Raw genomic sequence first — 27,911 nt, forward strand, 5'->3', positions numbered from 1 at the left:
CAATACTGACTAAGGCCTGGGTTGAACTTACGGCTTATCTGGCGATGTCAGGCATAGAACATCTCTTCGTTGATCCTGGGATCTTTTTTCTGCAAATGACAGACATTCACATGGTGAACATACAGGTCAGATTATTATTTTTTTTTAATCTTAGGAGTGGGAGGATAAACTTGCCTGAGTCAGAACCAGGTGTCTGTGTCAAGCTGATGGAACTGACCCCGGCCCCAAAGGTCAGGTCGTCAATCGTCTCTGAAGGAAACAGAAATACGGCAGTCAAGCTTTTGAGACAGACGGCAAAACAACTGCTTCTTTTCAATGAAGGAGACTGTACAACTATACTCAGTTCAAAATGAGAACATATGCATCTTTTTGTTCTGCATCCTGCATCCGTTTGCCCTTGTGTTTTAAGTGGAGCTGTGTTGCACTCTGCAAGCTTCAAGCTAACATGCATGCACTAGTTCAAATTGATGCTGCTTTTCAGTATTAGAGCTGAGAAGAAACACCCTCAGTTTTAGAGTGAAGGGACTACTGAAGATTTCTCATTTCCAGAAGTTTAGTAGTGCTTGCCCATACCATCTCACAAACTGGGTGGAGTCTCCTCTGCGTTGGCAACTTTGTTTGGATCCAGACCCTGGACCTTGCATGCTTCTTGGCCCTCAGACCTTGAGCAGTATCCAGACACTGCCTCTTCCCTCACAGGCTTGTTTACAAGCTGACCTAATTTTTGTCAAGTCTTCACCTTGAACAATGAATAAGGTCCAACATCCAGCTGTCGTTGACTTTAAGGCAAAGGTCAAACCCCCAAACCTCAAGTCTTCCCAATGGCTAAGCAAAACTGCTCCCCAACCCCCACGCTAACAATTACTCTAAATGTCATTTGCCTCAAAAGATGGAAGATTCAAATTGACTTCTTAAAAACATGCACAAATTATTCTTGAAGGTTTGCAGATCCATGCAAAATACAAAACCTGCAGGGTACATACAAGTCCCTCCCTCACTGTCCTGTGTTCTGACCAGTCCTTTCAGGATCCCAAGACACTGCTCTTCTTCTGCCCCTGCAAGCAAGTGTTTCTTGGTGTGCTCAGGTCTGACTATCAGAAAGTCCCCGCTAGCTCAGAGAGCACATATCTTTAAGAGGAGCTGTTAGTACCCTCTTTTGGCTTAGAAATTTCAATTGCCCCACGCAGAAACCTGAGAAGAAACCAATCTTTTTTTACACATTCATTGGTTTTCAACAAGGGTAGAGGCATTTTACTTTAGCCATTCATGATAGGATGTAGCTATGACAGAGTCCTTGCTAGAAAATGTCTATTTCAGTTCACACAGTTAGTGTTCACAATCCAGCAAAATTTCCAAACTGTACATAGGCAAATCCCACGAGGAGACGCATCTTCCTCCTATCACAGTGAATGGAGCAGGGGGACCTCCTGGACCTAAATGTACTCCCTTCACCTTCTTCTGTCATTAGGGCTAGCTGTAATGGTACTTCCATGAAAACTCCATCAGTTTCTCTCATTGGAGATATAAAGGTAGCACAGAAGAAGTAATAGTGAGGTTTTTATACATTTGCCCCCACCCCCCCACACTTCTGGTGGAATTAGGGCAGCAGATGCTTGTAGGACAAGCGATGGAAACCTCGGTTAAACAAAGACCTTCATCTTGAGACCTAGCCGTCTCCTGGTGCATTTCCTTAGCTCTAAAAGCATGCTCTTAATGCCCAGCTTTATCTTTTCTCCTTGGATTTGCTTTTGACTACCTTGAGACTCACCTCTGAATTTCCTGGCTTTGTGTAGTGAAAGTCTTAAGTTATTTTGGTTTTCACATACAGAATGACTAAGCCTCCTTTAACTCCCTTCTATAGTTGCATAATATGAAGAATAGGAATATGAGGGGGAAGAGGGAAATGGCCCAAATTACCACCAAACAGCCTTCTCACATTCCCTCTTGTTCTGTCTGCGTATTGTGCTGTATTCACATTTGCATTTGTATTTGAAAAACACAGTGAAGCAATCTATTCTCTTCCAGACCTATACCTAGTCTCAAAGGGATGAGGCAGACACTCGGGGGCGGCAAAAACTGATCTGTCAGCAAGAAAAGTCTCTTATAAGGTACTGGAATAAGAGAGAGTCACTTTTAACATCTACAGCAAGAAACGATTTATGAAGAATGGCATCTGCAGGAGTTTTATAAATGATGAAGCAGAAGAAGAAAAAAGAAGCTTTTCCCTGGTCCTCTGACAACCTGTGAGACCCTATGCCATTGTAGAGATAGCTCAACACAGACTAAGCGAAGCAGCTATAATGCCATGGACAGCTTGTGTCACTGCAGAGGAACACATGCTGTGTGGAAACAAAGCAGGAATTTAGGCCTCGTACCACTGAGGATTAACATTCTCCTTGTTTCTTCAGCATATGGCTCATAAGTAGAGCCGCAGTGCAAGCCCCCAAGTCAGAGATGCGGCAGATGAAGTAAAGATTTTTTTCTTTACAAAGCATCCCAGTATTTTTCGCATAAAAGATAACTACCAGGTGCTCAGGTCATGGAGTAGAAATATCTGTACAGACAAAACTAGTCTAAGAGTGGAGAATGCAGAATACAAAGACCAGTTTTTTAATTAGATGCATACAATTGTCTGTGCTTTGCTTCTGTCTGCACATGGAAGCGAGATGTTTGCATATGTATACAGCATATTGCTGCTTAAATTGGCTATAACCCAAGACAAATGTTCTCTTTGTGTGCACAGCAAGTATTTGCACACAGGTTACAGGCAAGCTGTGTACATACAGCTGTGCACACCACCACTGAAAATTTAACTGCAACGATCTTCTAATGGCAGCCAACCTGTCATTGCCACAATCAAGAAGCAGCATAAACAATGCTATATTTGTTGAAGAAGAAACAATGAATACCATATGCAATGCATCTGTACAATATCACAACAGGGATATTGTATAACACTCAAAGCTGTCCAAAATGGTTCAGAGACATGGGAATTTCTGAAGGTCAAGATTTTGTGAGGCGGTAATTTGGCTGCCACAGCCATAATGAGCAGAGACACTTACTAATGACTTCTGCATTATAGAGTTCTCCCTATGCATTACCACTGTAATCTACATAGCTTGTTGCCACAGTTCAGAAGAAAACGATTATAGTTTCCTCAACTCGCATCAGTTTTTATTTAGAAAAGAGCACACATCCTCTGAGGACATTTCATAGCTTATTAATGCCACTTTATTGGATCCAAGCCAATCAAAGATCTCTCAGTTATCATAGCTCATAAACTCCTTCAGCGACAGGAGAGGGTCTTGGTTAGGCCCTGAGCTGGACCCTTCTTCAGATAAGAAAATTCTTAGCCCAGAACTGTCAGGATATAAACCGTGAGGACCCAGCAGCTGCCTTCTCTAGTGAAGTGGTACTTACTGTTCATGGCTCCCATGGTCTACACGATGTGAACAATGCTGATAGATCTGGGCAGGGTAGAACCATAGAAAGCAGGGCTTGAAAGGAAGCTCAGGAAGTCAGTTCAGTCCAATGTCCTGCTCAAAGCAGGACTGTCCTGGTCTAAACCAGCAAGAGCTAACTTGCGGCACAAAGGCCAGTCGTGGCACAGCCGTCTGTGTGACACATGGCAGATCAGGAAGGGAACAGGCAACACAGCAGCAGATAGGGCAAGGAACACAGAGTAGGGAGCAGACTGCCATCAGATCAGGCAGAGGAAGGGGATCTGAGTGGCACTCAGGGAGAGTCTGGGGCCAGTATGGCAAAAAAGGTTGGCTTCTAGACCTGCTCTTAAAAACTTCCAAGGATGAAGTTACCAACAGCCTCTCTCAGTAATCTATTTCAGTGCTTAACCACTCTGAGTGAAAAAGTTCTTCCTACTATTAAACCCAAATTTCCCCTGCTACAATTTGAGACCATCCAATTTGAGACTTTTCATGTCCCTCATGACGAGAATAGTCTATCCCCATCTGCTCTCTTGTTTGGCAAGCATTATCAAATTTTTAAAGTCTGGATAACAGAAGACTAAAAATCTCAGTTCTTTCAACCTGTCCTCATTAGTCATGTTTCCTAAACCTCTAACCAATTGTTTTCCCCCCTTCTCTTGGACTTTTTCTAGTTCAAAATGTGGTGCCCCAAACTGGACACACTACTCAGGGTAAGGAAGGATTACTTTTTTGACCTCTAAGCAATGCTTCTGTTAATACAGCCTAGTATGCTGTTGATTGCTATTTGGAACAAGAGCATGCTGTTGGCTCATATTCAGCTTATGGCACAATAATTCCCAGGTCCTTTTCTGAAGCACTGCAATCTAGCCAGTTGTTCCCCAGTCTGTATTTGTGCATATAATTGTTCCATTTTAAGTTCAGGACTTTGCATCTGTCCTCAGTGAATCTCATACGATTAATTTCAGGCCAATTTTCCAGTTTATCAAAACTGTCCGAATCCTAGCCCTACCTTCCAGAGTTTGAGTCCCTGAGTAAAAGGACACTAGGATAGTTATCCTGGGAGGGGTAGGTCAATCAGCTCAGTGCTCCAAGCCACTATGTATCCAAGAAAATAGGGGCAGCTTCCCTCTTCAGAAGCCCAGAGGTTAAGAGTGCTGTCCACCATTACCTCTTCAGAGGCCTTCACATGCTGACTCCATAATATATCTTTTGAGTTCCCAAACTACACCTTTTAGACCAGGGCTGTCAAACTCGCCCTGGGTCAGATCTGGATTGTAGGGGCTCTTCCTGGGCTGGATCCATGGGGCGGCATTCAAGCAGCAGTGTGGGTCCAGGGCTGGGCAGCAGCATGGGCCGGGGGGGGCGGGGCATGCAGCAGCACAATGCCACATTGCAGCAGTGGTGCAGAGCTGGAGCTGGGGGCACGTAGCACCATGGACACAGGCTATGGGTGGCAGCCCACTGGTTCCATGCCACTGCCTGAATGCAACTCCTTGCCAACACACGTGGCTCCATACAGCCGTATGCCCCTGGCACTGCCAACCAGCCACAGTTCTATGCTGCTGCCTGAACGTTGCTACTACCAGTAGGCTGAATGCAACAGTTCTGCGGGCCAGGCTGTATGTCTGATGCCCTGGTTTTAGACTGTCTACTCTCCTGGGCCAGGACTGTCCCCTACTATGTACAGAACCCAGCATAGAGAGACCTTGAATCTGGTGAAGGCCCTTAGTACACTGCTGTGTATAAGCAATGATAAGCGATTCCTCAGTAATGGGAGGCTGGGGAGCCTACTCTGCCGTATCGAAGGAGAACAGTTGCTTGGGTTAGTTGGGTTACTTACGCTCTGGGGTACTGATTGCTCGGCCGCCCAGGGGAACATTCGCTCCAGCAGACTGTCGGTTTAGGCTGCGGAAAGACCCTAGAAAAAATGATGAGAGTAACGGTCAGAATAGGGCTTGGCAAAGCAGCTCTACACTCACACTTCCAGCTCATGGGTCTAACAGTCAGGTTGCTTCCATTAAAGCTATTCTGAACCACCCACAAGTCCACTGCTAGCTGCTTACCGTGCTTGCTGCCAGCTGCGCTTGTTGGAGAAGCAAGAGAACACCTCCCTCCTACGCTCTTGCTGCGTTGCTTCATGGTGGCCTCAGCGGCCTTCTTGGCAGAGTTCAGGATGGCAAGGGTGCTCAGGGACATCCGCCTAAGTGACAAGAGGCCACAAGAACACCAGAATAGTTTTATTCTACAAGTTACTCCGGAGGGGATGAACGTAACTGGAATCTTGGTCACCCCCAGCTAAGTTACAATCATCTACACACACATGAAACAAAGGGGAATGCTATGGCAGAATCTAAATCAAGGCGGCCAATTTTAGCTGGCGGACCGCTTAATGAGTTTTAGCGAGCTGTCGAGAGCTGTGTGGGTAGCCCCGCCCCATGACAAGTGCCCTGCCCCGGTCACCATCTTGGGACCCAAAGTCCTCCCCCAAACCTGACCTTTGCCACCTCCCCATCTCCCTGGAAGTACTCCTTTCAGCAAGGGGCTTGCCATCTTGGGGCGAGAAAAAACCCAAGTTATATTCTAAAAATAAATAAATAAATAAATAAAAAATCAAACCTACTACAATATATTTATTTGATTTCAAAAAATATTTTTGTCCTGATTTACATGTGTTTGCATAGTGTACACAGAGGTGATTCACATAGTAGTTTAAAATGAAGTCTTCCTCTTGTATATTGTGGAGGAGTTTGGGGGGTATGAGCGGGTGGGTATAGGTTTATAGGGGGCTGTGGGTGTAGGTATGTGTATATGTGGCGTGTGAGGGAGGATGTGGGGGGGGGGGTGTGGAGTTTGTGGGGGGTGGGTGTGTATGTGGGACAGGGGAGTATGTGGGTATGTGTGTGCATATGTGGGGTGACCATGGAGCTCCTGCCAGCCCGGGCTCCATGCTCCTGCTGCACTGCCCTGGGTCCCCACTGGCCCTGGCCCTAGGGCACCCACCCATCGCTGCTTCCCTGCCCACCCACCACTCCCCTGTCCACTGCTTCCCCCGCCATGCGCCACTCTAGCCCCACATGGTTCCCATCTGGCTCCTTCTGTGCCTCACGTGATGCTGGATCCAGCTTAGCCTGGCCAGCACTGCACAGAGCCAGCTGGGAATTGCAGAGGTTGGGCTGGCTCTTGCTGCGCTGGCAGGGAGAGGGGAGAGCCGGCCCGGCTCTAGAGCCTCTGCCAACCTGGGATCTGTGCTTCTGCCACCCCACACTGGGACCCCACTGGGGCAGGCCCCAGGCTCCCACCCAGCTGTTGCTGTGCTCCAGTCTGCCTGCTTGCTGCCACTCCCTGCCACTGCTGCCACTGTAGCACTTCCAGTTTCTCAGCTCCCACAGCCTGGGGAAAAGCAGCCTGTGCTACCGAGCCCCCACTGCCTGGGGACACAACCAGCTGTGTCGGGCTGTGTGGGGCCTGCCTCCCTGTCCTGCAGGGCCCACAGAAGGGGTAGTGATGTGGTGGGAGGGGCAGCAATGTGGCAGGGGGGGTGGAGGGATGCCCCAGATGCGGTGGGAGCAACGGCAGCCAGGGCCACTCAATTAACTGACATATTTTGTTATCCGGCATCCCCCATTCCCAGGGGATGCTGGATAAAAGAGCTTTTACTGTAAATCCTTACACAAGTTAATGCTCATGTGCATACCTGGGTCTAGGTAGCGGCTGTTTGAAAACACCAGCTCCAGGTGTAGTAAACCCAGAAGATGCAGGGGAAGCAGGAGACCCAGATGATGATGGCTGTCTCCCGGCAACAGGACTCTGGACTTGGTTATTCTGCCTGTTAGGAGGCACTGCTGTCTCTGACCGTGAAGAACGCTAAGAAAGAGAGGAAATAAATATGCCATAACGTCATTGTTTTGAGCGAGTATACTGAAGGATTGTAAGTTGTGTCGGACTTGCCTCCTTAGTGATGACAGAGGAAAAGTACTGACAAGCCAAAATTTTCACATGCAAACTGCTATTCTGGGTGTCTAATTTTTTAAAAGGGACTTTATTTTGAGAAAGCAAAGGTTCAAAGTCAGGCACCTGCGAAGCTTACTTTGAATTCTCTAATAATGAAGCTCCTGTGGGTCATTGTTGAGTTACTTGGCTAGAAATACTCACGTTTTGGAAGGGCACACACTTCAGAGGGCTGTACTACTAAGTTTCTTCTGCAATGCATCTGCCAACTAATGCCCACTGAGAGAAGAACTTTAAGTTAAAAAGACTGGGTACAGCCAGCAACTCCAGACAGATGCTCTCTGCTCTGTGACATGCAATTTTACTTTTTTATACAAAAGCATTCTGATTAACTTCTCAGACTGCAAAGAGACATGATATTTTCACGATTCCCCCCGTCCCACCCTCTCCGCCCCCTGATTTCTAAAAATGCTGTTCTGCTTTGGAAAATGACTTGCAAACAACACTGCATGATGGTTCTAGCACAAGGAAGCCAGGGATTGAAATTGGCAAGGAAGTTAAATGGAACCTGATTGTAATATTTTCACTGTGGAAGCAAAGAACAATGCAAACAGTAAATATTAAAATTAGCAATTAAAATTCCTAAAATTCCATTTGAATTGATGTACTTCTAAGATGATGGTTTTCAAACTTTTTTCATCTGTGGATCTCTAAAAAATTTCGAATGGAGGAGTGGACTCCTTTGGAAATTTTGAACAGAGATGTGGATCCTTTTGCATTAAGGGTGGACACAGGTTTCCCTCACTTTATGCTGTACACACGTTCCGGGAAATGGCGCATAACTAGAATTCACATAAAGAGAACCCAATTTACAACGTAACGAACAGGGATATGTTCCAAGACCTCGACTGTACTGACCCCCAGACCCATTTCTAAAACTTTTACAAGACAATTTTGGTACTCACGAACAACAGACAGTACACACAAGCACAGGGTGGTGGTGAACGTTACCATCACGGGGATGGCAACTACAGAAATATGTCGCAGACAATGAGCAAAGAGCACCGATCCACACAGGAGACTGTTTTGGTGTGCTTCACTCCCACAATGCACTGCACAAAGCAGCTAACTGTGCGCTTCCACCATACTGATCACGTAAGACTGAATTTACCTTGCATATAACGAATTTTTGGTATGAAAAGGGTCATTGCATAAAGAGTGAATTCACACATACAGAACCCACATGAACCGAGGGAAAACCTGTATTCACACTTCTGATTGATCAGAGTCATCTTTTGCAGACCATTTAGACAGTCTGTGAACCCCCGGGATCCATGGGCTGAAAACCACTGTTCCAAGACAGGAGGTTTTTTGTTTTTGGTTGTCGCTGCTGTTTGATTGGGGGGGGGGGGAGGGGTTAGAGCACTTATGAATGGCTCCAGAAACAATGACTCAGAGGTACATGAGTATCTGTCAGGCACCCTCCGCCAAACCTACAGCATGCTTTATAGACCACGGGAGCTCTCTGGGGATTGGTGGAGACCAGTACCTGCACTGAGTTCATGACAGTACAGTCCTTTCCCTGCAATGACCTATTTTGATCTTCTCCCATCTCATTCTCTCTGGCCAGCTGCTCCTCATACTTCTTCATATCATACTCCAGCTCAGCTGCCAGCTGCTTGTCCACTGCAAAGAATTCTTTGATTTCATTCCGATAATCCTGCATCGTCTCCTGGAAGGCACAGCATGAAACAATTAGAGATTTTTAGATTATTCCAACATCTCCTCCAACTAGCATTTCATGCCTAAATTCATGTCATAACTCTTCAGGCACAAAAGTAAATGTCAGCTAATACAGTAAAGTTATTTCTAAAAGACTTGCTCACTTAAACAAAGAGGCAATGACTTTCTAGGCTATTCAGTGTTACCATCATTCTGCCCACTCCACATGGGAGACTTTTACTTGGCGTATCACAGAATCGTTTTCTTTACCCCTCATCCTCACTGGAATATCCTGACACTGCCATATCACAGGGCTTCACAACCTTCTCCTCAGGGAGCCTTGGGTTCTCTCTCTGGCCAGGCACCCAAGCCATCAAACCTGAGAGAAGCAACACAGATCTTTCCTTACCCGGAGATAGTTCATGAGATCCCTCACAGCTGGCATCCTTTTGTTTTCCAAAAGGGACTTCAGGGAAGTGATTACTGGGATGAGGTTTTCTATAAAGTTCTTCTTTTGAACCTGTGGTTTAAACAAGACATTGCATAACTTGATAAGGGATGGCTCGTTTCATTTGTATTGTAAAAAAACCTCCTAAGCAAAAGACAGCATTAATGCATAGCAAATGAATAACTGCTTAGCATGCATAGATCCTGTATGTGGATGGACATACACATATACATGTATCAATGTAGCAGTTGTTCCACCTTACACTAGCATGTGATCTATTATATCTGGGGTTATTTTATTCTACTGGTAAGTTATCAGGAACTGCATCAAAGCCATTGTAAAACGCAAACAGTAAATATATAAAGCTTGAACCAAATTAGCACAAGTTCACTAATTTTAGTCAAATTGTGGCTACTTACTTACATTCAGGCTCTGTTTATCTCTTGAACTAGGGCAGAATCTTTTTGAGTGTTTTGGTCACTTAACTGCTAGCACATTCCAATCACTCAAAGTGATGTTCAAATACAGATAATTTCCAAAAACCATCACTCCTGTTAGAATACTCCCCTTTTGCAACACATGCAACTTGCACACAAGGTCCCAGTGCCCCCAGATCAAAGGGATCCTATGGTGTGGACAGTAATGCATTAACTTCACAACTGTTCTCATCCCTAGGTCTAGCTAACACTTTTCTCAGTGCTGTGACCCTTTCCCCACTGTGCATTGAGCAGCTCTCACTTGCGAAATGAGTTTTTTTTGTGCTGCCTGCATAACAGCATTGGCCATGGCCATTTCATCCTCCTCAGGCTGATTATCTTCATCTGGTATAGATCTCATAGCTGAGAGTTTGATTTCTTTGCAACTAAGGATTTCAAATGTATCCGAGAGCAGCTCGTTGGCTTCCATGTCCAGTGGGAGGACCTCATCCACAAAGCAAGCTGTAAAATATTGGAGGGAAGATTTTAACCAGGAACCTCAATTCCAAGTTGTAAAAAACATAATGATCCCAGTGCTGAACCCAGATGCAACTTGAGCTTAACATCATGGTACATATTCTGTACTCAAAAATAAGGCCCTTACCTAGGATATTCAGGTTGATTTTAGAAGTGATGCTGAATCTTTGCTCATCTGTAAAATGTTCTAGCAGGAACTTGTAAATGTGCATTCTTTTTCCTTTGTTATGTTTCCCCCTCAGAGAAAAGAGATTCTTCTCCCTGGGGTAGATGGAGAAATTTTATCAGGGGCCAATATATGTGTATGGGCTTACAAAGATAATTGGATTTTAAATCTCCACAAAACATTTGAATGCCACCTTCAAGATGTACAAATTTGCTGGAAGAGATGCATTATTCATGCAAATTGCTCACAGAAACTGTCATGAAGAGGTCCTGTATTCTTACGTCTACAGGATCTCTTAGCCATCTTATTTTTCATCACATGCACAAAAAGTAAGCAGGCAAGCTTTGTTCCACCCCTGAGAAGTGCATGGCCATGCTCCCCAGTAACATGCCTCTATTCACTGACCGGTCACTCTGGGGAAACCTGTTGTATTTCTCATGCTTCTCGTAGCTGTTGAAGTGGAAAATGCACTCGATGAAGTGTTGAGAAAACATGACTGGATTCCTCTTGAGCAACAGGTGCACCAGGCAGAACTCCCCAAAGCTGGAGATGGGATTGAGAAATGAAAAGTCAGAAAACTTAGCCACCTCCTGAAACACAGCATAGTGCCCCATTAATTCAGAGGTGTACAAGGCTGGGCAAAAACTGCATGGCAGAAAGATTCTGTGGAAACTCTTCTTCTTCAATAAAGGATTTAACTCTTGCCCTACCATACCAGGACCTAGAGCAAGATACCAAAATGGCTACTTCAAATGTTTCTTTTCCATCCAGGATCAGACTGAAAATCTTTTCAGCATCCATGGTATATTTTTATTTCTCTTTATAATTTAGCAGTTAAAGGGAAATAATTTTGAAACTGCCAAGTCAATGAGACTTAGCAGCTGAAGTGCTCAAGACAAGAATGGAACTTGGGTGCTTCTGAAACCGTTCCAATTGCTACATAACTACAGCTCTTGTCCTGGTAATAGGCAGTTGAGTGAATAATACAAAGGTTTTTTACAGAGCTTGGCTTCCTCATCCTGCTGATCCTGGAATCCACATTGTTGTGGATCAAAAATATAACCTAAACAAAACAATTGCAAAGATATTGAGAGCTCACTGATGGGACAAATGCTCCACTGAGATTTGGGTTTGGCAATACACACGTGAAAAATGGCTTTGTAGTTAAGACAGACAACCAGCACTCAGACCACCTAAGTGCTCCACAAGGCTTTGCCATCTACTTGCTGTGTGACCTTGTGCACATTATTTTATTTTCCCGTGTGTCAGTTTTTGAACAGCAAGTAAATGGAGCCAATAGTCTGTCCTAGTGAAGTGGATTGTAAGGATAAACACAGTAGTAGCAAGGTGTTCAGATACTAGAGATGAGGGCTACAGGAGAACCCATGCCTAAAGTCTAATTGCAAAGGTACCACACAAGTAGCAACTGCCAGAAGGGAGAGAACACTGACCTAGAACAGCTGGAGTCTGTTCTGCTTAGACAGAGGCATACTTGTAGAGCAGCATGGCATGCATGACTACAAAAGCAAAGACACTGCCCTGGAAGCATCTAGGATAGCATGAGGGGTGCATAGACAGTTCTATAAAATATCCTGCACAGTGTTCGTTTGCACTGCATCTCATCTGGCTCTTTGAAACCCTACTGATTCTCCATAGCAAGCTAAGTTGAGGAGCACAATACTTGATCTTAGCCAAAAGGCCAAGAAACGAGTCTAGGAGAAACTCAAGTTCACCCCAAGGCATCCCATAATCTGGAAAACAACTTCCAACTATTAATTCAGTTGAACTGGCAGGCCTATGTTTTAGTTTTCTGTTTAGGGACCCGGTGGGCAACATTTTGAGCAACACCTCAATAAGTAACGCATGAAAAAAAGATTATGGGCAACACTCAACTGATTTAATTTCCTATAGAGAAATACAAATGTTGGTGGTCCCTCAGGAAGCATCTGTGCACTGGAAAAATATCCAAGGAATTTCCTGGACTCTATTGTTATTGGTAATCTGACCCCTGGGTAGCAGCTGCATCCTGGCCTTGGGCCCAACAGGTGGACTGTGTTTACATAGGGTTAAAGTATTCATGAGAGGGAATGACTTGGAAAAAGCCTATAGTTTGGAAATGGTTTTGAGGCAGGAAGATCTTACGCATTGCTTACTCTGTCCATCACCGCCTAATGGCAATTTACAGTAGCTTAAATTCTGCCCTTTACCCATTGGGAGATCAGAAACACCTTCAATGCAGATAGTTCAAAGTCATTAATCCTTATATACACTTGAGTATCGCCAGGATTCTGGTTGCTTCATGTCGATTGTGACATGCAAAGGTTTTAAGATGCATCCTAGCTCCAATTCAAGAGTCAGAACTATAGGCTGCTCTAGTAAGAGCAGCTTCTGAAATGAAGCTCCATATTTTTTAATCAAAAAGAAAAAAAAATACTAGGGAATGAGTCTCTTGAGCTGCACTGGTCTCTCAGAGAGATCAGGAAGCCATTTTGGCAGAAACAAAAAATAGAATTGGAAAAGGGAGGTGAGGGGATAGGAAGGAAAGAGGACAGAAATAAAAAATAAAAGTATTTAGCTGGAGCACAGTTTTTAAATCCATTTCATGAGGTTAGGATGCATCTAACTGGACCAGCCAAAAATACTAGACGTCATACATATCTACAGTTTACAGGAGATCTGTAAAAGATTTTAGATGAGGAGTCTGTGCCAACTTTTTGTTTTTTCATGGTGTATTTTTGGGGGGAGAGAAAAGAAAGGAGCTTCCCTTTGCTTTACCACACAAGACTTTCAGGATTTTTCTTGGAGAAATGTCAGCACCAATAAGGCTGGGGTGAAAGGTAAGTATTTAGGAGGAAGCCTTTTTGTTAACAGCAGTTTAATTCTAACTAATATTTTAAATGGAAGCCATCTTTCAGAGTGAAACATCCACAGCTTCATGTATGACAGAGCTCACAAACGTACTCTCAAATATCCAGGAGATATTTCTGCAAAACAAGAGAAGACCAGGGGCTTAATCTTTATTCTTGCTTTTTCACTTGGGAATTCCAGTCAGTATCTCCACTCTGCAAGCAGATATTTCCAGGACTCGTAATTTAATGAAGGCAAAACCTAAATTTCTTTCCTTGCTACTCACGGTTAAAGACTCTCCTTACGTCAAGTTCTAGGGGCAGTGTAAAGAGCCACATGAGTGGGTAGTCAGAGTTAATGAAATTACATTAAAAATTGTTACAATCTGGTTTGAAGCTAGAGCTATGAAAGTGAAGTGAAGGCCAGATGATTCTGTGAAAGTGAAGTAAAGGCCAGTCTGCAGCAGGATATGCTAAAAACTGCAGCTTACACAGCCCATGAGAACATGCAGGTCAGACCATTTTCCCCATCTGAATGTGGGTTTGTGGCGTTTAGCTTCACTATTTAAAATGCTGACAGTCATTCTGGCATTGACTCAATATTGTTCATTGTACGAGTAGAAGTAGAGGAACAGTAGTTACCTTTTAAAGCATTTATGATGGAACTTTATTTTGGGCCATCTCCTTCTCCTCTGCCCCATATCAAAAGCCCCCAGTCATGCTCTGGAGAATAAGCATCTAACAAATTCATTTCTTTTTGGCAAGACAGCGCAATGAAGCAGCTGAAAATTAAGACGTGCGTGTTCTCCTTCCCACAACAGAAAAAGGGAAGAAAGCTAAACAAGAATCCAATTTTATGTTTTTTCAAAAGTTAATCATTGCAAGGCCAAGAGCTGTAGGTCAATCCCAGCCGGGAATAAAGAGTTTTTGTCCTTGTGCACCTGCTGAACATAGATACTCAGAAACAGGCTCCTCATGGAAACTGTGTTTGTTCCCTCTCCAAAGTGTTGTGAATGATGTTGCAAGGCCACCATCTACTGGAAGGAGACCACAATAACATCTTAGTGCACCAGTGCTGGGGTGATAGTCTTGGAAAATGAGATCTTTTCTGAAGTAGGGGAGAACATCTCCTCTGATCAAAACATCCTCAATATAAATCTGTCCATCCATGAAGGAACCACCAAGAGAACTCTTTCTATATGTCCCATCCAGTTCTTGCCCTTCCTACTGAGACTAAAAACAAGGGCACCTATCAGTGCCAAGTGTGGCTATGCCCAGTATTCATACATCCATTAGAAATTGGACTGGAACTACTGACTTGCTGCACCCAGGCCAAATACATCTTATGGTTGTAACATCTGGTCATTTATCAAAATATACTTGGAGCACCACATTGTGCAGAACTACAAAACCCAATAAAATCAGAGTTCAGCAAAGAATACAGCAAAAAAATATTGCATATTCTTTCCCTAATATTTCAGTACTGAGGGAGGTCTGAAAAGTAGAATGATGTTTAGAAGCACAAGAAAAAAAAAGGGGGGAGAAAAATGTTGATTGATTAGCTATCTAAAAACTGCCCGCTGAGAAGAAGGGAGGGCAGATTTTAGAACACACACTTTAGAGTTCCCATTCCCAGGGCTGTATACAAGTCATGACAAGACAAAAAAGCAGAGGGGCACTACTGCTCTCATATGCACACATAAATGCAGTTTCTGAGTGAAATTATTTACTCCTCTATCACCATTTGAAGACTTTAGGGCATAATCAAGGGAAGGGAAATACAGGGTGCAGTAGCTGCATACACACAAGCTTTGATCTCACTGCGAGTGCAAAGTATCTTGCTTCCTAGTGAAAATGGGATCAAGCAGGCAGTTACTGTAGAATGGGCTGCAATCCACACCTTCACTTCCCTCATAGTAACTTATTTGCGCAGCCATATTCTTAGACTTGGGATTAAATGCGAGACCTGAAGTTCCATTGGCTTTACAGTTCAGAGTTGATCACTTGAACCTTCAGGTGTTTTACAAAACTGTTGCTTTACCTGGCAATATCTGGGCTTGGATCCACCAGAACACTGACAAACCGGAAGAACAGTGATTCCTTCCACTTCACAAACTCCTCCTATAAGGGAGAGGTAAATGGTGAAAAGCTGGCTTGACCAGGAGCATTCCCAACTTGAACTGTCCTTCACAGTGAAACCAGAGTGAACTCTCTGGATCCTGACAGAAGATGCACCTGGCAAATGAGCACATTGGGAGACTTACAAAATAAAGCCCAGGATTCTACAGTCTCAGAATTAGGGACTCGGCTTGAATGCCACAGTTGCAAGCAGTTTGGTTTATGAAACATTAGCTGAACAAGAGAACCAAGGGAAAATCTGGACTCCAGTGCTGATGTGCTCATCCGGTATTCTTTTACAGGTATATTCAAATTGACAGCCTTGCTTCCTTGCTAATATACTTTGGTAGGTGGGGAAATAACTTCTGCCTCTCATACGTTTATGTCCCTAGGTCAATCTATACAGACAGGAGAGGAAAGCTAGACTCCTCCTACCCAGAGCAAATTGGCAGATTCATGAAAACAGAACATTATAGGATAAACAGGACCATAGTCACTTGGCTAGACCACTGAAATCCCATGCTGGAAGCCTTTGTTCAAAACAGTAGTAACACAGTTTATTCTTAAGGACTGAATTTCCCTTGGATCTAGGTAGATTGTAACAATACTCTGGGTTCAACCTACAGGCAGCATTTCCATTCAGCAGATTCTGTGATAGAGGCTCTTGGAGTGGAGTATTGAGTGTGTGCCTTAGCCCTCTACTTACCTGCAGAAGATTGGTAAGGAGGATCAGTGTCTGCCTCCGGATGAATGGGTTTGGGTCTTTCAGGCACATGGAGATGTTGGGAATGTACCTGTCCACCATGGTGGTGTAGCGGACACACAGGTCACACATGACTATGATGACATTATTGCGAATGGCCACATCATCAGACACCTCCAGCTCACGAGCTAGGGCTGCAATACACTTCTTTGCCAGATCCTCGTGCTGTAGGCACAGCTTACCTGTCAAACCAGGACCAAGAATGTTTCCATTTCTAAACACCTTAGCAGGGTTAGAAAGGACCTTAGGAGGTCATCTAGTCCACCCGTCTTGCTTCAGGCATGATCATCACCATTTGCCTAATCTGCTCTTCCAAGGACGGAGATCCCAAAACTTCTCTAGCTAATCTACTCCAGTGCCTAACCACCCGAACAGTAAGAAAGTTCTTCCTAATATCCACTCTAGATTTCCTTGCTGCAATTTGAGACTGTTCCTTCTTGTCCCATCCCTTATGGCCACAGCAAAAAGTCTATCACTGCTCCCATTATAACCACCTTTCAGGTAACCACACAGGGGGTGCATCTACATGAGACATTTACCGAGAAATTGCCTAACTAGCTCTGTAGTAAATGTCTTAGCATCTACACATGCAGCGCTATTAGGACAGAGTAAACTAAGTAACTCTGCAACAGGTTAGTACTTGTAAATACAAGTATTATCCTGCAGCAGTTTTTTACTCCACCGCAATGCACGTATAGATGCTGACAGGACTGGCTGGGGCACGAGGGTGCTTCAGTGCCGGAGCTGCCCCAGCCAGCCCCTCCACAGCACAGGGGCCCTCTGGGTCCCCTGCCAGCTAAAGCTGCTCCAACCCGGCTCAATGTGTTGCAGTCCTGGGGGGCATGTGTAAACTCAGGGCCCAGAAACAATAAACTCCAGTGTGATATGCACCAGAGTGTATTGCTGTGCATTAATAGCACACGTAGATGCACCCAGAAAGTATAAAGCAGAGATAGGAAAGGACCTAGCTCACCTAATGTACTTTGACATATAAGTAATGCATATTTTACCTGGCCTTTACACAAAGGTTCTGGCTCTTCATTCATATAAATGGAAATGTTAACTGAGCTCAGACTGAAAAATAGCTTGTACTAGCAGAGAAATATCAAATTTCCTCCATCCCTTTTTAGTGCACCTTGTTGTGTGCTGTGTGAGGGATATCAAAAGGCAGAAGAGTACAAGAGTGGTACATGCCTACAGGATGCTTTTGGTCCAGCTAACTGTACTACTCCTGGCCAGACAAAGTAACGATATATAAAGATCAATGCATTCATTGTTTTAACACTTTGATACTACATCCCAATTTTTCTTGTTTTCTGTCTCATCTTGTCATTATTAGACAGCACAGAGCTGTAGCAGTATAAACTATGAGTACTGTTCACATCTGTTGCTAAATCTATGTTCCAAAGGTGTTGCAAAAGCAAGAGGAGAAAGAAAAAGGGCAGGGATCAATTATACTCAGGAAGCAGCTGTACCCAGTACATATCCCCACTGCTGCAGAATTCTTACCCAGAGTAATGAAGGCATGAGCTCTGACGACTGAGGGCATAGGAGATCCTCTGAACTGGAACAGTGGCTGAGAAACTGGGAGCTCTTCACCATCTAAAGGACTAGACACTGATAAATAAAAGACAAATGAAAGAGTTAAAGCAGCCTTAAGGCCAGAGAGAGTTTTAGCTTGTAAATGTAAATTTAAGAGCAACGAGAGGGTCTCACATTGCTCTGCATGGACAGGAGAAGCCAGAATGGATTGAATCAAAAGAAAGATACGTTTCTCCACTTTGGCTGGACACAGCTGGGCAGCCTCACCCAAGGTGAAGAGGTGACTCACCTACAGAGAAAAAGTAACACTGCAGTCAAAAGGCAACAGCAGAGCTGCCAATTAAAACAGCAGGATTCTCTATGTTCCTGTTCCAAATCAGCTTAAAATTGTCTCCTGTCCTTTAAAAAGGGACAGCAATTTGAAGACAGATGGCAAAGCTCTGATGCATAACCATTTTTATTTAACATAACATAGCACCCTTCAAGTTGGTCACCTTTATTATTAATCATATATGGCCCTGAAAGGTGTGCTAGTCATTTTATACACAGAGCAACATTGACCTCTGTTGCAAAGAGCTTATGAGCCAAGTCAACAGGCTGTAAAAGACAGACAAGGATAAAAAAAAGTAGAGGGGTAGTGTTACATCTCCTTGTTATCCAGGCTACTAACAGCCAATTTTCAGGCCCTTGCAAGACAGTTTTTACACAATACCTTAACCAAACAAAATTATTATTAATCATAATCTAAGATCGAAGGAAACCCAAGCTATTTTATTAAAAAAGTAATGGGAAACTATCTTCAGCTGACCTAATGTCTGAAAGTATAGGCATAACAAGGCTCTCTCATTCTTCCAAAATATTTTCATTAGAAGATTTAATCATCATCACCATGTTTCTATACATGACAGTCTTTGCTATGAACTGTGTGAATAGGTATTAGTCACCGAACTATTACCTAAAAGAGATATACGGTACAAAAAAGGGAGAAAAGGTATTTAACCACAATGGGACCTTCACCTTGGCTCATGTTCTCCTTAAGTAGAATCAAACACATGAGCTCGCCTTTATTAAATGATTCTTGTGATTTTTCTTTTTAAGGTACCAAGAGTAATACCTTAGCATAGGCTCAACATTGCTTCCATTAAGTTCAATGAAAGTTTGTCATGACTTCCAGCAAAAGCTGAAAAGGGACAAATGAAATTTATACAGATCTAGGTCCAGTCATTTCCATATGAGCTACATCATGACTTATACACCTTGGCTCACTGAATAGAGAAATACTCTATATTATGCCTGCATGAGGCTCAGTTTGGTCTAGTTTATTGCTATCTAATACCAGGGAGCCAAATTCCTTCAAAAGTTTGTAGCATAGGGGGAAGTTCAGTGGTAGCACATTGTTCTGAGAAGTCAGAAATAGATAAAATTGTTACAGCACATGCGCGGCACACGCACACACACAGGCTATTATATTTGATGCATTTTATATTGCTTCAAGCAATGGACAACTTCCCATGCTATAAATATCAAAACTATTCCTTAGCTTTGAGGTACCATATTTACTCAAATACAAGATGACCCCAATTATAAGATGACTCCCCAATAATTACATTCTATATATGAAAAAAACTATACATTTAATTTGATTTTCCAGGTATAGAAATTAGGGAAAAGTATCTGGTAGGTCAGGTAGCCTCTTTGCTCCCAAACTTCTTCCCCCTCCACCTCCTTTCTCCAGTCATTACTATCAGACCCTGCTCTCCCTGCGCACATGAAAATGAAGAACAAGTTTGAAGAGACTGGAATTGAAATAACCATAGCTGTAGTAATTTGCATAAAGTACCCACAGACTTAGTTTATCCAGAATTTAAGGCATTTATCTTTTTTGAAACTGCCTGGAGGCCTTGGCATTTAGATCTTCCTATTCTCACTTGCCCCTAGCCAAAAGAATGAAGGAGCAAGCTAGAGGGAAAACCCAGAAGCAATCCCCCATTTTCATAAATTGTTTAGCTTGAGATCCATGTTTGGAGGCTTTTTTTTTTTTTTAATTTCTTGTCTCAAGACAAATTAGCTAAATCAGTTCCAAATTCCACCCACTAAGCAGAGCTCAACTGTTCAAGTCTCTGTGGTGCTACTACCGGCAAGTATTCTACACCCCTAATATTCCTGGAGCTTCAGATACTCCCAAATCCATGGCAGGAACCCTACGCGCAGGCCCTGAGCCTGGAGGCCTTGGAGTTCAGAGTCTTGCTTGCCCATAGCCAAAAGGCCAAAGGAGCCAGCTAGAGAGAAATCCCCCATCTCCATAAAAATAAAGTGTGTAGCCAAGATCCTCCCATTGGGAGACTACAGTAGAGTCTCAAAGCAGCAGGAGCATTGGACAAGTCTCCACTCTTAACTACAAAACATCATTCAAGGTGATTTTGGCCTACACTTGATCTAAACCAAAGGACCAAGAAGTATGATAATAAATCTAACTAGAAAGAGTAGCAAGGGATCCAGGGGTAGCTTTCCATGGATACAGTAAAAATGGACCGCTCTGAGAAGTAACTATGTTAAATGAAATATCTTTACTGTGAGGTGCTCCCTATGTATTCAAGTCTCGTGTACTGACCTCAGCTGAAAAAAGTGCTCTGCTAACTGTTTCACAACACCCCTGGGGGACCAAAGAAGATTCTATTCTAGTGTGCATCTCAACAGGATAACGTTAACCATGTTTTGATTGAAAGAGTTACCTGTGTAACCCCAAATTAGGAGATGAACTAAATCAGGGCAGTTCAAGCGAGACCAAGGAAGCTGCACAGATCTAACGAAGGATATAATTTGAAGGCAACAGAGTTGCTAAGGTTTTAATAAAGGACAATGTTTGATTTATACAACTCTTGTTATTGCTGATGATAACACATGAATTCAAAATAATTTAAGTTGATTTTCAAATAGCCTTGAATTTACTGACAAAATTCTATAAAACAGGAAAAATGGATACTGAGGCACTCAGAAGGAATCACTTCTTTTGTAAAATTTAGAGAGTTGTTTCCTGACCAAGAGAGCCAGGAACTTGCATTTTATTTTTAAATGAAAGGGTAGATTCTCTAGCAAATGATGGTTTGGGCTGCCCCAATCATCAGGGAAAGCTTTCCACTTGCTGCAGTCTTTCAAATACTGTTTGTTATTGTATATTATGGGTCAAACTTGTATATATACACTGCATGACTGATTAGGGCTTGCTGGTCTCCAGGATTCACAGAAGAATCACATATTTCATATCATGATCTAGTCCAGTGAACATTTAAAAGGGTATATTCAGTTCTAACGGTGTTATTCTGTTGATGACAAAATAGTAAAAGAGCAAGCCAAAGGCCAAAAGAAATAAAAAACCTTTGTACAAACATACAAAACAGAGTACTGCAAATATCACTGCATTGCTGTACAGTCACTGAAGCATTTTAAAGAGAGGAATGAATGCATTCTTTGATCAGTAAGTCAGTACAGAAAGGGTAAAAGGCTTACCAAGAGATCCTCTTGTAGCTGCTCTGTTCTATCCTCTTTCAGTAATATACGGGAGAGATAGCATTCACAGGCAGATATCACATCTCCACACACCTTGTTCAGTAGCTCCTATTTCAAGATGAAAACAAATCGATTCAGTAATCACTAAAGAAGAGAACCATGGGTAAGACATACTCCACATATTAGCCTTGAATTTCAAAACCTTCCTCTAGGTTCCCAAATAAGTTTTCTGGGAAGTGTCCCCTCTTTCCACCTTAGCCTCCTCGCACTGAGCAACCTAAAAAGAAAAGGGGACTGGATGGCAAAAGGAAGTAACATGCAGAACTTTCCACTGGTAAGTTACTGCTTCTCCAAGGTCTCTCATTGTGCAGACCATGCAAAAGAAAGATCTTCACAGAAACTAGCACTACCAGCACCCCCGGCCTTTTTTTCCCCCCAGATGTTTTATTAGCATAATTTGAGAACCGCCGTCATCTACTTTCATTTCCTGGAGTCCAATGAAGATGAATAAGGAAGAAATAAATCTATAGAATCTACCTAGAATGTGTCTGTAACCTCAGCCTAACTCACTCTGAACAAATGCCTAAGGTAACGAAATAGCAAAAAAAAAATCACAATGAGATCTCCTGCTAGCATTTATAGCATTTCTTTAAAAAGGCCAAATTAGGGGATTTCAGTTTAAAATACTGCACCCTCCCAAAGAAAGCGGAATTCTTTCAAACCCATCGTTGATCACAAGATACATCTAGCACTGATACTATATTGTTAGACAGTTAAACAGAAAAGGTGCAATTTTCTGGAGTCAGAGCCTCTTTGTTTAGTGCGCTAGAGGAACCTGCAATTTCCTGAGACGAGCCGTCTTCGGGAAGACAGCCGTTGTGAAAAACAGGAAAAAGGCTGTTTTAAAAGTGTGTCCCAAGTCCCACCTGTGTCTCCTCAGGGGAATTTGAATACGCATGGCAAAGCTTCTGCAGAGCCTCCACAGCTGGGCTGATCACCTCCAGGGGACACCGAAATTCCTTCAGCCAGACCTTGATATCATCTGGAACGCAAGTCAAACACTTGACACAGGCAATTCTCAGTTCACCAACTATTTGCAAAGATAGCTGCACTGGAAGACAAAGTCAAACCCTGTGCTTCCTAAGCCCAAGTTCCCAGGAGGACTTACCAGTGAGCCTCTCTTGCGTGCTTCTCGGAAGGTGCTTTGCAACATGCCCTATTACAGACAGGATATGTCCTATGGTGTTAGCACTGACATTCTGCTCCCTGAAAAACAGTCAAAGGGATAAACACAAACATTTCCTCAAGAACCAACACTGGGCTAGAGTAAGAAAACAAGTATTTCCTGGATAATGCATGTTGAAAATGAGATTGTCAGACTGGATGAAAACACAGTAGAAGCTTAAAGCAACTTCAGCTCTAAATGACTGGGCTCTAGTCAAAATTAGTGGGTGTTATTGGCCTCCTGTATGGAAGCAGTAGGAACATAACTTAAGCACTTCAGTTTGAACAGCAAAAAAACACTGTTCTCTCGGCTGCCTTCTGCATGCCATTCTACTGATGATTAATAATTAAGATGGACGCACACACACCTGTTGACACTGTCCCAAGATTCAATTATCTTGGAGTAATCCAACTTGGGAGAGGAACCTGCTACCTTGGCAAGCAGCATCCAGGCTGGTACAGCATGCTCTGTTTCCACATGGGACATGACATTATTTATGAAGGTGGAGGAGAACTTATCCTGCTTGGACCAGATCTGAAAAGCTTTGTTTAAGTACCGGCTGCAAGGAGACAAAAAGGATAGGAAAAAAAAAAACAATGTAAGCAAGGTACAGGCAAACTAACTGGTATTGTGATCAGTTATTAAAGGCTACTAACTCCAGACTGTTTGGACTTTACAAAAACAGGCAACACAATGGAGCTGGCTTTAGAGAGGGTAACCTGGGCAAAACTGTTTCATTCTCATTGTTCACTATAAATTGGGATTTCCACTATCCATGAATCTCCCAGACATTTACCATATGTCCTCCAAATTCCAATTGATAACATTCAGAAGCACACAACAATTCTGTTAGATCTTACTTTTAATACTACCCACTTCATTTCACTGCAACATAGGGCCATGTCTGCTCTACATATGAACTGGGAAGCTTAACTTCAGTATCATACAGAAAAATACTTTTTAGAAGTTTTTTTAGCAAACGTTCACAAAAGGAGAGGAAGATAACTGTTATCAAGGCACAGATGTGGGGGGGGGTCTTAGTTTATCTCATTTCTGGCAATTTTCTGTATGCTATTGACAATATAATGTGCTTCTCTGTCCAAGTTTCCTTATCTGTCAATGAAGGAGAAGAGAATCTCTTCGCCTAACCCTGAGATTTTCTAATGCCCTTACTGCTTATGAGATGCTTTGAGATCATCAGCAGGAGATGCTATAAAGTGCAAAACATATTAGAAAGTAGTCCAAATTAGAATAGCATGCCAGTTTTAAGTTGTTAAGTAGCACAACCATCATCTCAGGTTTCTATTTCAGAACTATTTAACCCTGTTGACTAAAAAACATAAGGTTCCATTAATCAACGTTGTATCCCTGTCATGTTGCGTGTCATCACATATCTTTTGGTACTTCCCACAGCATTCTGTAAAAGGCAAAGTTGCTATTAGTCATAAGACAAGTAACATATTGTATACCAAAATGAAGCAAAGAGTGATGCACTCTCTTCTCTATAAATATATGCATGGTTACTTGTCTCATCACCACACTCATTTAACCTAAACAAGCTCCTAGCAACAAACTAAAAGAGATGCCACATGTGCCATTATCCTGTCTGAATACTGGAATTCAGGGAAAGACATCAAGAATAAGTACAAAAAAGTTAGTGTCTGATAGGCAGCAGAGCTGTATTGTGCTCACCGACTGCCAACCCAGAAATACATGGCTATTGATCTGAAGGCCGGCTGTACCTCTCTTATGAAAGAAGGAGCTCACAATATAGCAGTAACAACAACACAGACAATATATTTAATAATAAGATACACTTACATTTTTACATATGGATTTCCAAATGCTGAATAAGCATGAATAATAAATTAAGCCTCACTGTGCCTATGTACGATAGATGTCATATCTATTATAGCAAGACATACAAAGGTTTGTAGTCACACTTAGTGGCAGCACTAAGTACCTCATATGTGACCCTCAACACTGTGAGGGATATCAGTCTCCTGACCCTGGATCAGTATGACCCAATCCAAGCATTCTTCTGTAAATATGGGGGTACCACCAAATACAAGTATCTACTGCAAAGGTGAACACAGCTGGGAGTTGACTTGCAAGCCACATGAAAGCGCAATTCCTTTCATTGAAGAAAAAAAGGCTGCGCGCCTGACCTACCTGAATTCCTGGCTCTCTGAAGTAAAGAGGGTAAGAAGATCCCAAGCTAGAGTTTGGTTTCCGTCTTCATGGCTGAATCTCCTATAGTGTTTAATGTTCTGCAACAAGAGCTGATCAAGACAAACCAAGGCCTTTTCTTGTACAGAGCTTTCAGTGTCCATCACAACAGGTACCACACCTGTTAACCAGGCTTTCTGAATCAGAATATTGCTGGGCTGAGACTAAAGAAAAGAAGATTTTGTATTAGAAGCACTTTGGAATTTGTAGCCTAACAAGGGGTTTTTAAACCTGAAAGCTTGCTAAGAAAATGTTTTCCAACTATTTAGTTGGTCTATTAAAAGATATCAGATTTACCCAAAGAACCTTGCCTTGAAATTAGTAAGGCATTTCAGATGCTTGGCAGAGATTAATAAAAAAGTCAGACACACTGACAGACTCAAGTGAATTAGAAAAGAAACATAAGCATACAATATGTTGCATCTGAAAAAAGGTTTAAAAGCATCCAGAAGAAATGGACTTAGTTCTCTCTGTTGCTACGAGATGCCAAATACTGCACTTGTTATCAAGGTATCTTACGTTCCTACTGATCTAAGGTGTTGTAATACTTATTCAAGCCTAAAAATCAACACAAAAATGTCCCATTAAAGCATTATAGAAGGCATTTTAAAGCCAGCACCAGAGAGTTGTGCCTAATATAAAATTTGTGTTCTGATCCTAATGTACAAAACTTTTGCAAATAAATATCAAAAGCAGAAAAAGGGTATTTCTTTGGTAGCATGATCCACATATCTAAATGCCCAGGCAAAGAGATTCAGACCTATTTAGCCTAAGACAAACAATAGAAATGTTTAAATTTTGCTCCATAAAAAATAAATCATGATCCAGAAAGAGACTGAAATATAGACAGTAACGGCCTGTGTTATACAAGAATGAGCTGTGTCTTGCATGTCAAAAAGGTAGTAGAAAGTTAATGATAGTTTAAAGAAATGTAATGGGAAAAAAGTGACAAGTCATTAAACAATTGTCTTTTCCCCTTTCCTTTCAATAAAGTAATGCTCTGCCCGTCTCAGGTCTGCATAAACGTTTTTCATTAATTTTCCTCACCATAAGGAGCTCTGTAATAGACTGCAGTGCTTGCTTCCGAACCGAGATGGCAGGATCACGGCAGCGATCTTGAATAGTGGACAAGTCCTCTGGGGTACACGGAATCACTTGGTGCTTCAAGATGCTCATAAAAACCTAGACATTAAATCCAACATTAGGAATTCAACGAGTGTATATCTAGTTGTAGATTAAATATTCAAGGCACACCCAAGTTTTACAATTTTAATCCGAAATTTCAGAGATGTCACCAAGGAATGTAAAATAAATAAATAAATAAATAAATAAATAAAGTTGCAGGGGGAACTCTGCCCTTTCATGTTCAGTCATTGTAACAGCACTTTGCATAAAGTCCACTTCCCCTTTCCCTCTGTATACTCAACTCTTTTGTGTGGGTTTTTCACACAGGAGTCAGAGAAAAAACACATTCAAAAGCCCCATAACAATACAGGTATTAAAACACAATCTAGAAAGAACTGCAAACTGTGGGGCAGGAGTTATTATCCATCATCTTCTTTTTAAAGCAAAGAGAGACTTCACTTTAAACCCTGTCTAATTACTGTAATATTTTTAAAAAAAGACAACTTATGCCTCATTCTTCAGCTGAAGCTGGATAAAGTATAGTTTCTTCGTAAACAAGCTCATGTGTTCTAAACTAAACTACCCTAATCAACCAAACAATAGGCCTCAGTTGACAGATCAAATTAAATGCCCACTCACATATGAAGCCCTCTTTCTAAATGATGGAGTAAGTGAACTTCAGCAAGAGTATTAGCACTGTTCTTCACCACCTTGTTTCATGGATGAGTCAAAGATTTTTTAAGACCAGTCTGCAAAGTACAAGATTAGCCAAATGAGGCCATGATTCTCTCTAACTGTTGGCTTTGTGAAAGGCCATGATCCTTCACTGAGCTCTGTGTGGCCAGACACAGTTCATGCAGTTGACTACAGGACCGTAACCTACATGTCTACGGTAAAGCTCTCACTCAAGCATACCTTGAGTCCTCTATGGTTCAGTGGTAAAACCCTTTTCTACCACACAGGAGATCTGTGTTCAGTTCTCAAATGTTTATACAACTACAGCTATGGAGACACCAACAGTCTGGATTCAGTCTGGCCCTTGGATTCTGTCTCAATGCCCCAAAAAGGGGGATGGGAGGTCTGGGCAGCCTCCACTCCTCCATACTTCCGCCAAGGCACGTGAATCAAATATCTGGGTGACCTCTCATGCATACACCATGATCCAGAAGGATTGACAATTGCTGAACCAACGTGAATACTTGAATTATACCTGGTCACTAGAAATGCAAATAATTGAATACCTATGTGTTTAGTTTTTTTAGTACCATTATTGAAATTATTCTGGACTGCTGTGTAGGATTTGTTTTTATGGTGGGTCTTTCTTTTTTGGTGACATGTTGGTCTTTCAGTAGGTAGGGACCTACCGAAATTGAGGAGACTGCCATGTTGGCCCACTAGGAAGGCAGCATTTTATTTTCAGCAAGGTTTCCCCCTCCCCAATGATTTTTGCAAGGAACACTGCTTTTTGTGGAAACTGCCTCAAATCATAGTTTCCGCAAAAAAAGCAAAATTGCAATTTGAAGAGCTCCCTAATTATAGATGTCTCGGATATCTGGACATTTTGAATATATGAGAACAGGGAATGGTCCTTTGGGGTTCAGATAAACACTGTCAACTGTATTTTAACAGTATTCTCAGATATCACTATTACAGCAGTGTGCAGGAAACATACCTGGAGTGCCGACTTCCTGACATTTGCCTTCTCATCTCCTGCTCTCAGTCTTAACATAGTTATGATTTCTTTCCCTATTCATGGGATTAACCAGAAAAAAAAAAAGTCATGGTAACCAACAGGGACAGAGATTACAATACTGCCATGCAGTGCTGACAGGACAACTAACATATTATGACCTGGAACAACACAGATCAGTTC

General features: G+C 42.5%; 1 protein-coding gene across 2 annotated transcripts in view; it reads right to left on the reverse strand.

The window, feature by feature from the left end:
• Positions 1 to 27,911, reverse strand: part of NCAPD3 (non-SMC condensin II complex subunit D3) — a 43,544-nt gene that overhangs the window by 854 nt on the left and 14,779 nt on the right. For both annotated transcript variants that reach the window (XM_090027854.1, XM_090027853.1), the window contains exons 14-34: positions 27,711 to 27,784; positions 25,961 to 26,095; positions 24,857 to 25,077; positions 23,052 to 23,243; positions 22,628 to 22,725; positions 22,386 to 22,501; positions 21,460 to 21,567; positions 18,127 to 18,241; positions 17,920 to 18,027; positions 16,354 to 16,592; positions 15,571 to 15,650; positions 11,089 to 11,226; positions 10,645 to 10,778; positions 10,303 to 10,502; positions 9,526 to 9,636; positions 8,944 to 9,126; positions 7,141 to 7,310; positions 5,510 to 5,646; positions 5,287 to 5,364; positions 175 to 249; positions 32 to 89 (exon numbers count right to left, since the gene is read on the reverse strand). In XM_090027854.1, coding sequence (XP_089883980.1) covers positions 32 to 89; positions 175 to 249; positions 5,287 to 5,364; positions 5,510 to 5,646; positions 7,141 to 7,310; positions 8,944 to 9,126; positions 9,526 to 9,636; positions 10,303 to 10,502; positions 10,645 to 10,778; positions 11,089 to 11,226; positions 15,571 to 15,650; positions 16,354 to 16,592; positions 17,920 to 18,027; positions 18,127 to 18,241; positions 21,460 to 21,567; positions 22,386 to 22,501; positions 22,628 to 22,725; positions 23,052 to 23,243; positions 24,857 to 25,077; positions 25,961 to 26,095; positions 27,711 to 27,784 — 2,770 coding nt within the window. The remainder of the gene's footprint in view (positions 1 to 31; positions 90 to 174; positions 250 to 5,286; positions 5,365 to 5,509; positions 5,647 to 7,140; positions 7,311 to 8,943; positions 9,127 to 9,525; positions 9,637 to 10,302; positions 10,503 to 10,644; positions 10,779 to 11,088; positions 11,227 to 15,570; positions 15,651 to 16,353; positions 16,593 to 17,919; positions 18,028 to 18,126; positions 18,242 to 21,459; positions 21,568 to 22,385; positions 22,502 to 22,627; positions 22,726 to 23,051; positions 23,244 to 24,856; positions 25,078 to 25,960; positions 26,096 to 27,710; positions 27,785 to 27,911) is intronic.

The sequence above is a fragment of the Crocodylus siamensis genome, chromosome 14 (assembly GCF_052110815.1).
Source record: "Crocodylus siamensis isolate JL-2025a chromosome 14, ASM5211081v1, whole genome shotgun sequence".
NCBI classification, from domain to species: domain Eukaryota; kingdom Metazoa; phylum Chordata; order Crocodylia; family Crocodylidae; genus Crocodylus; species Crocodylus siamensis.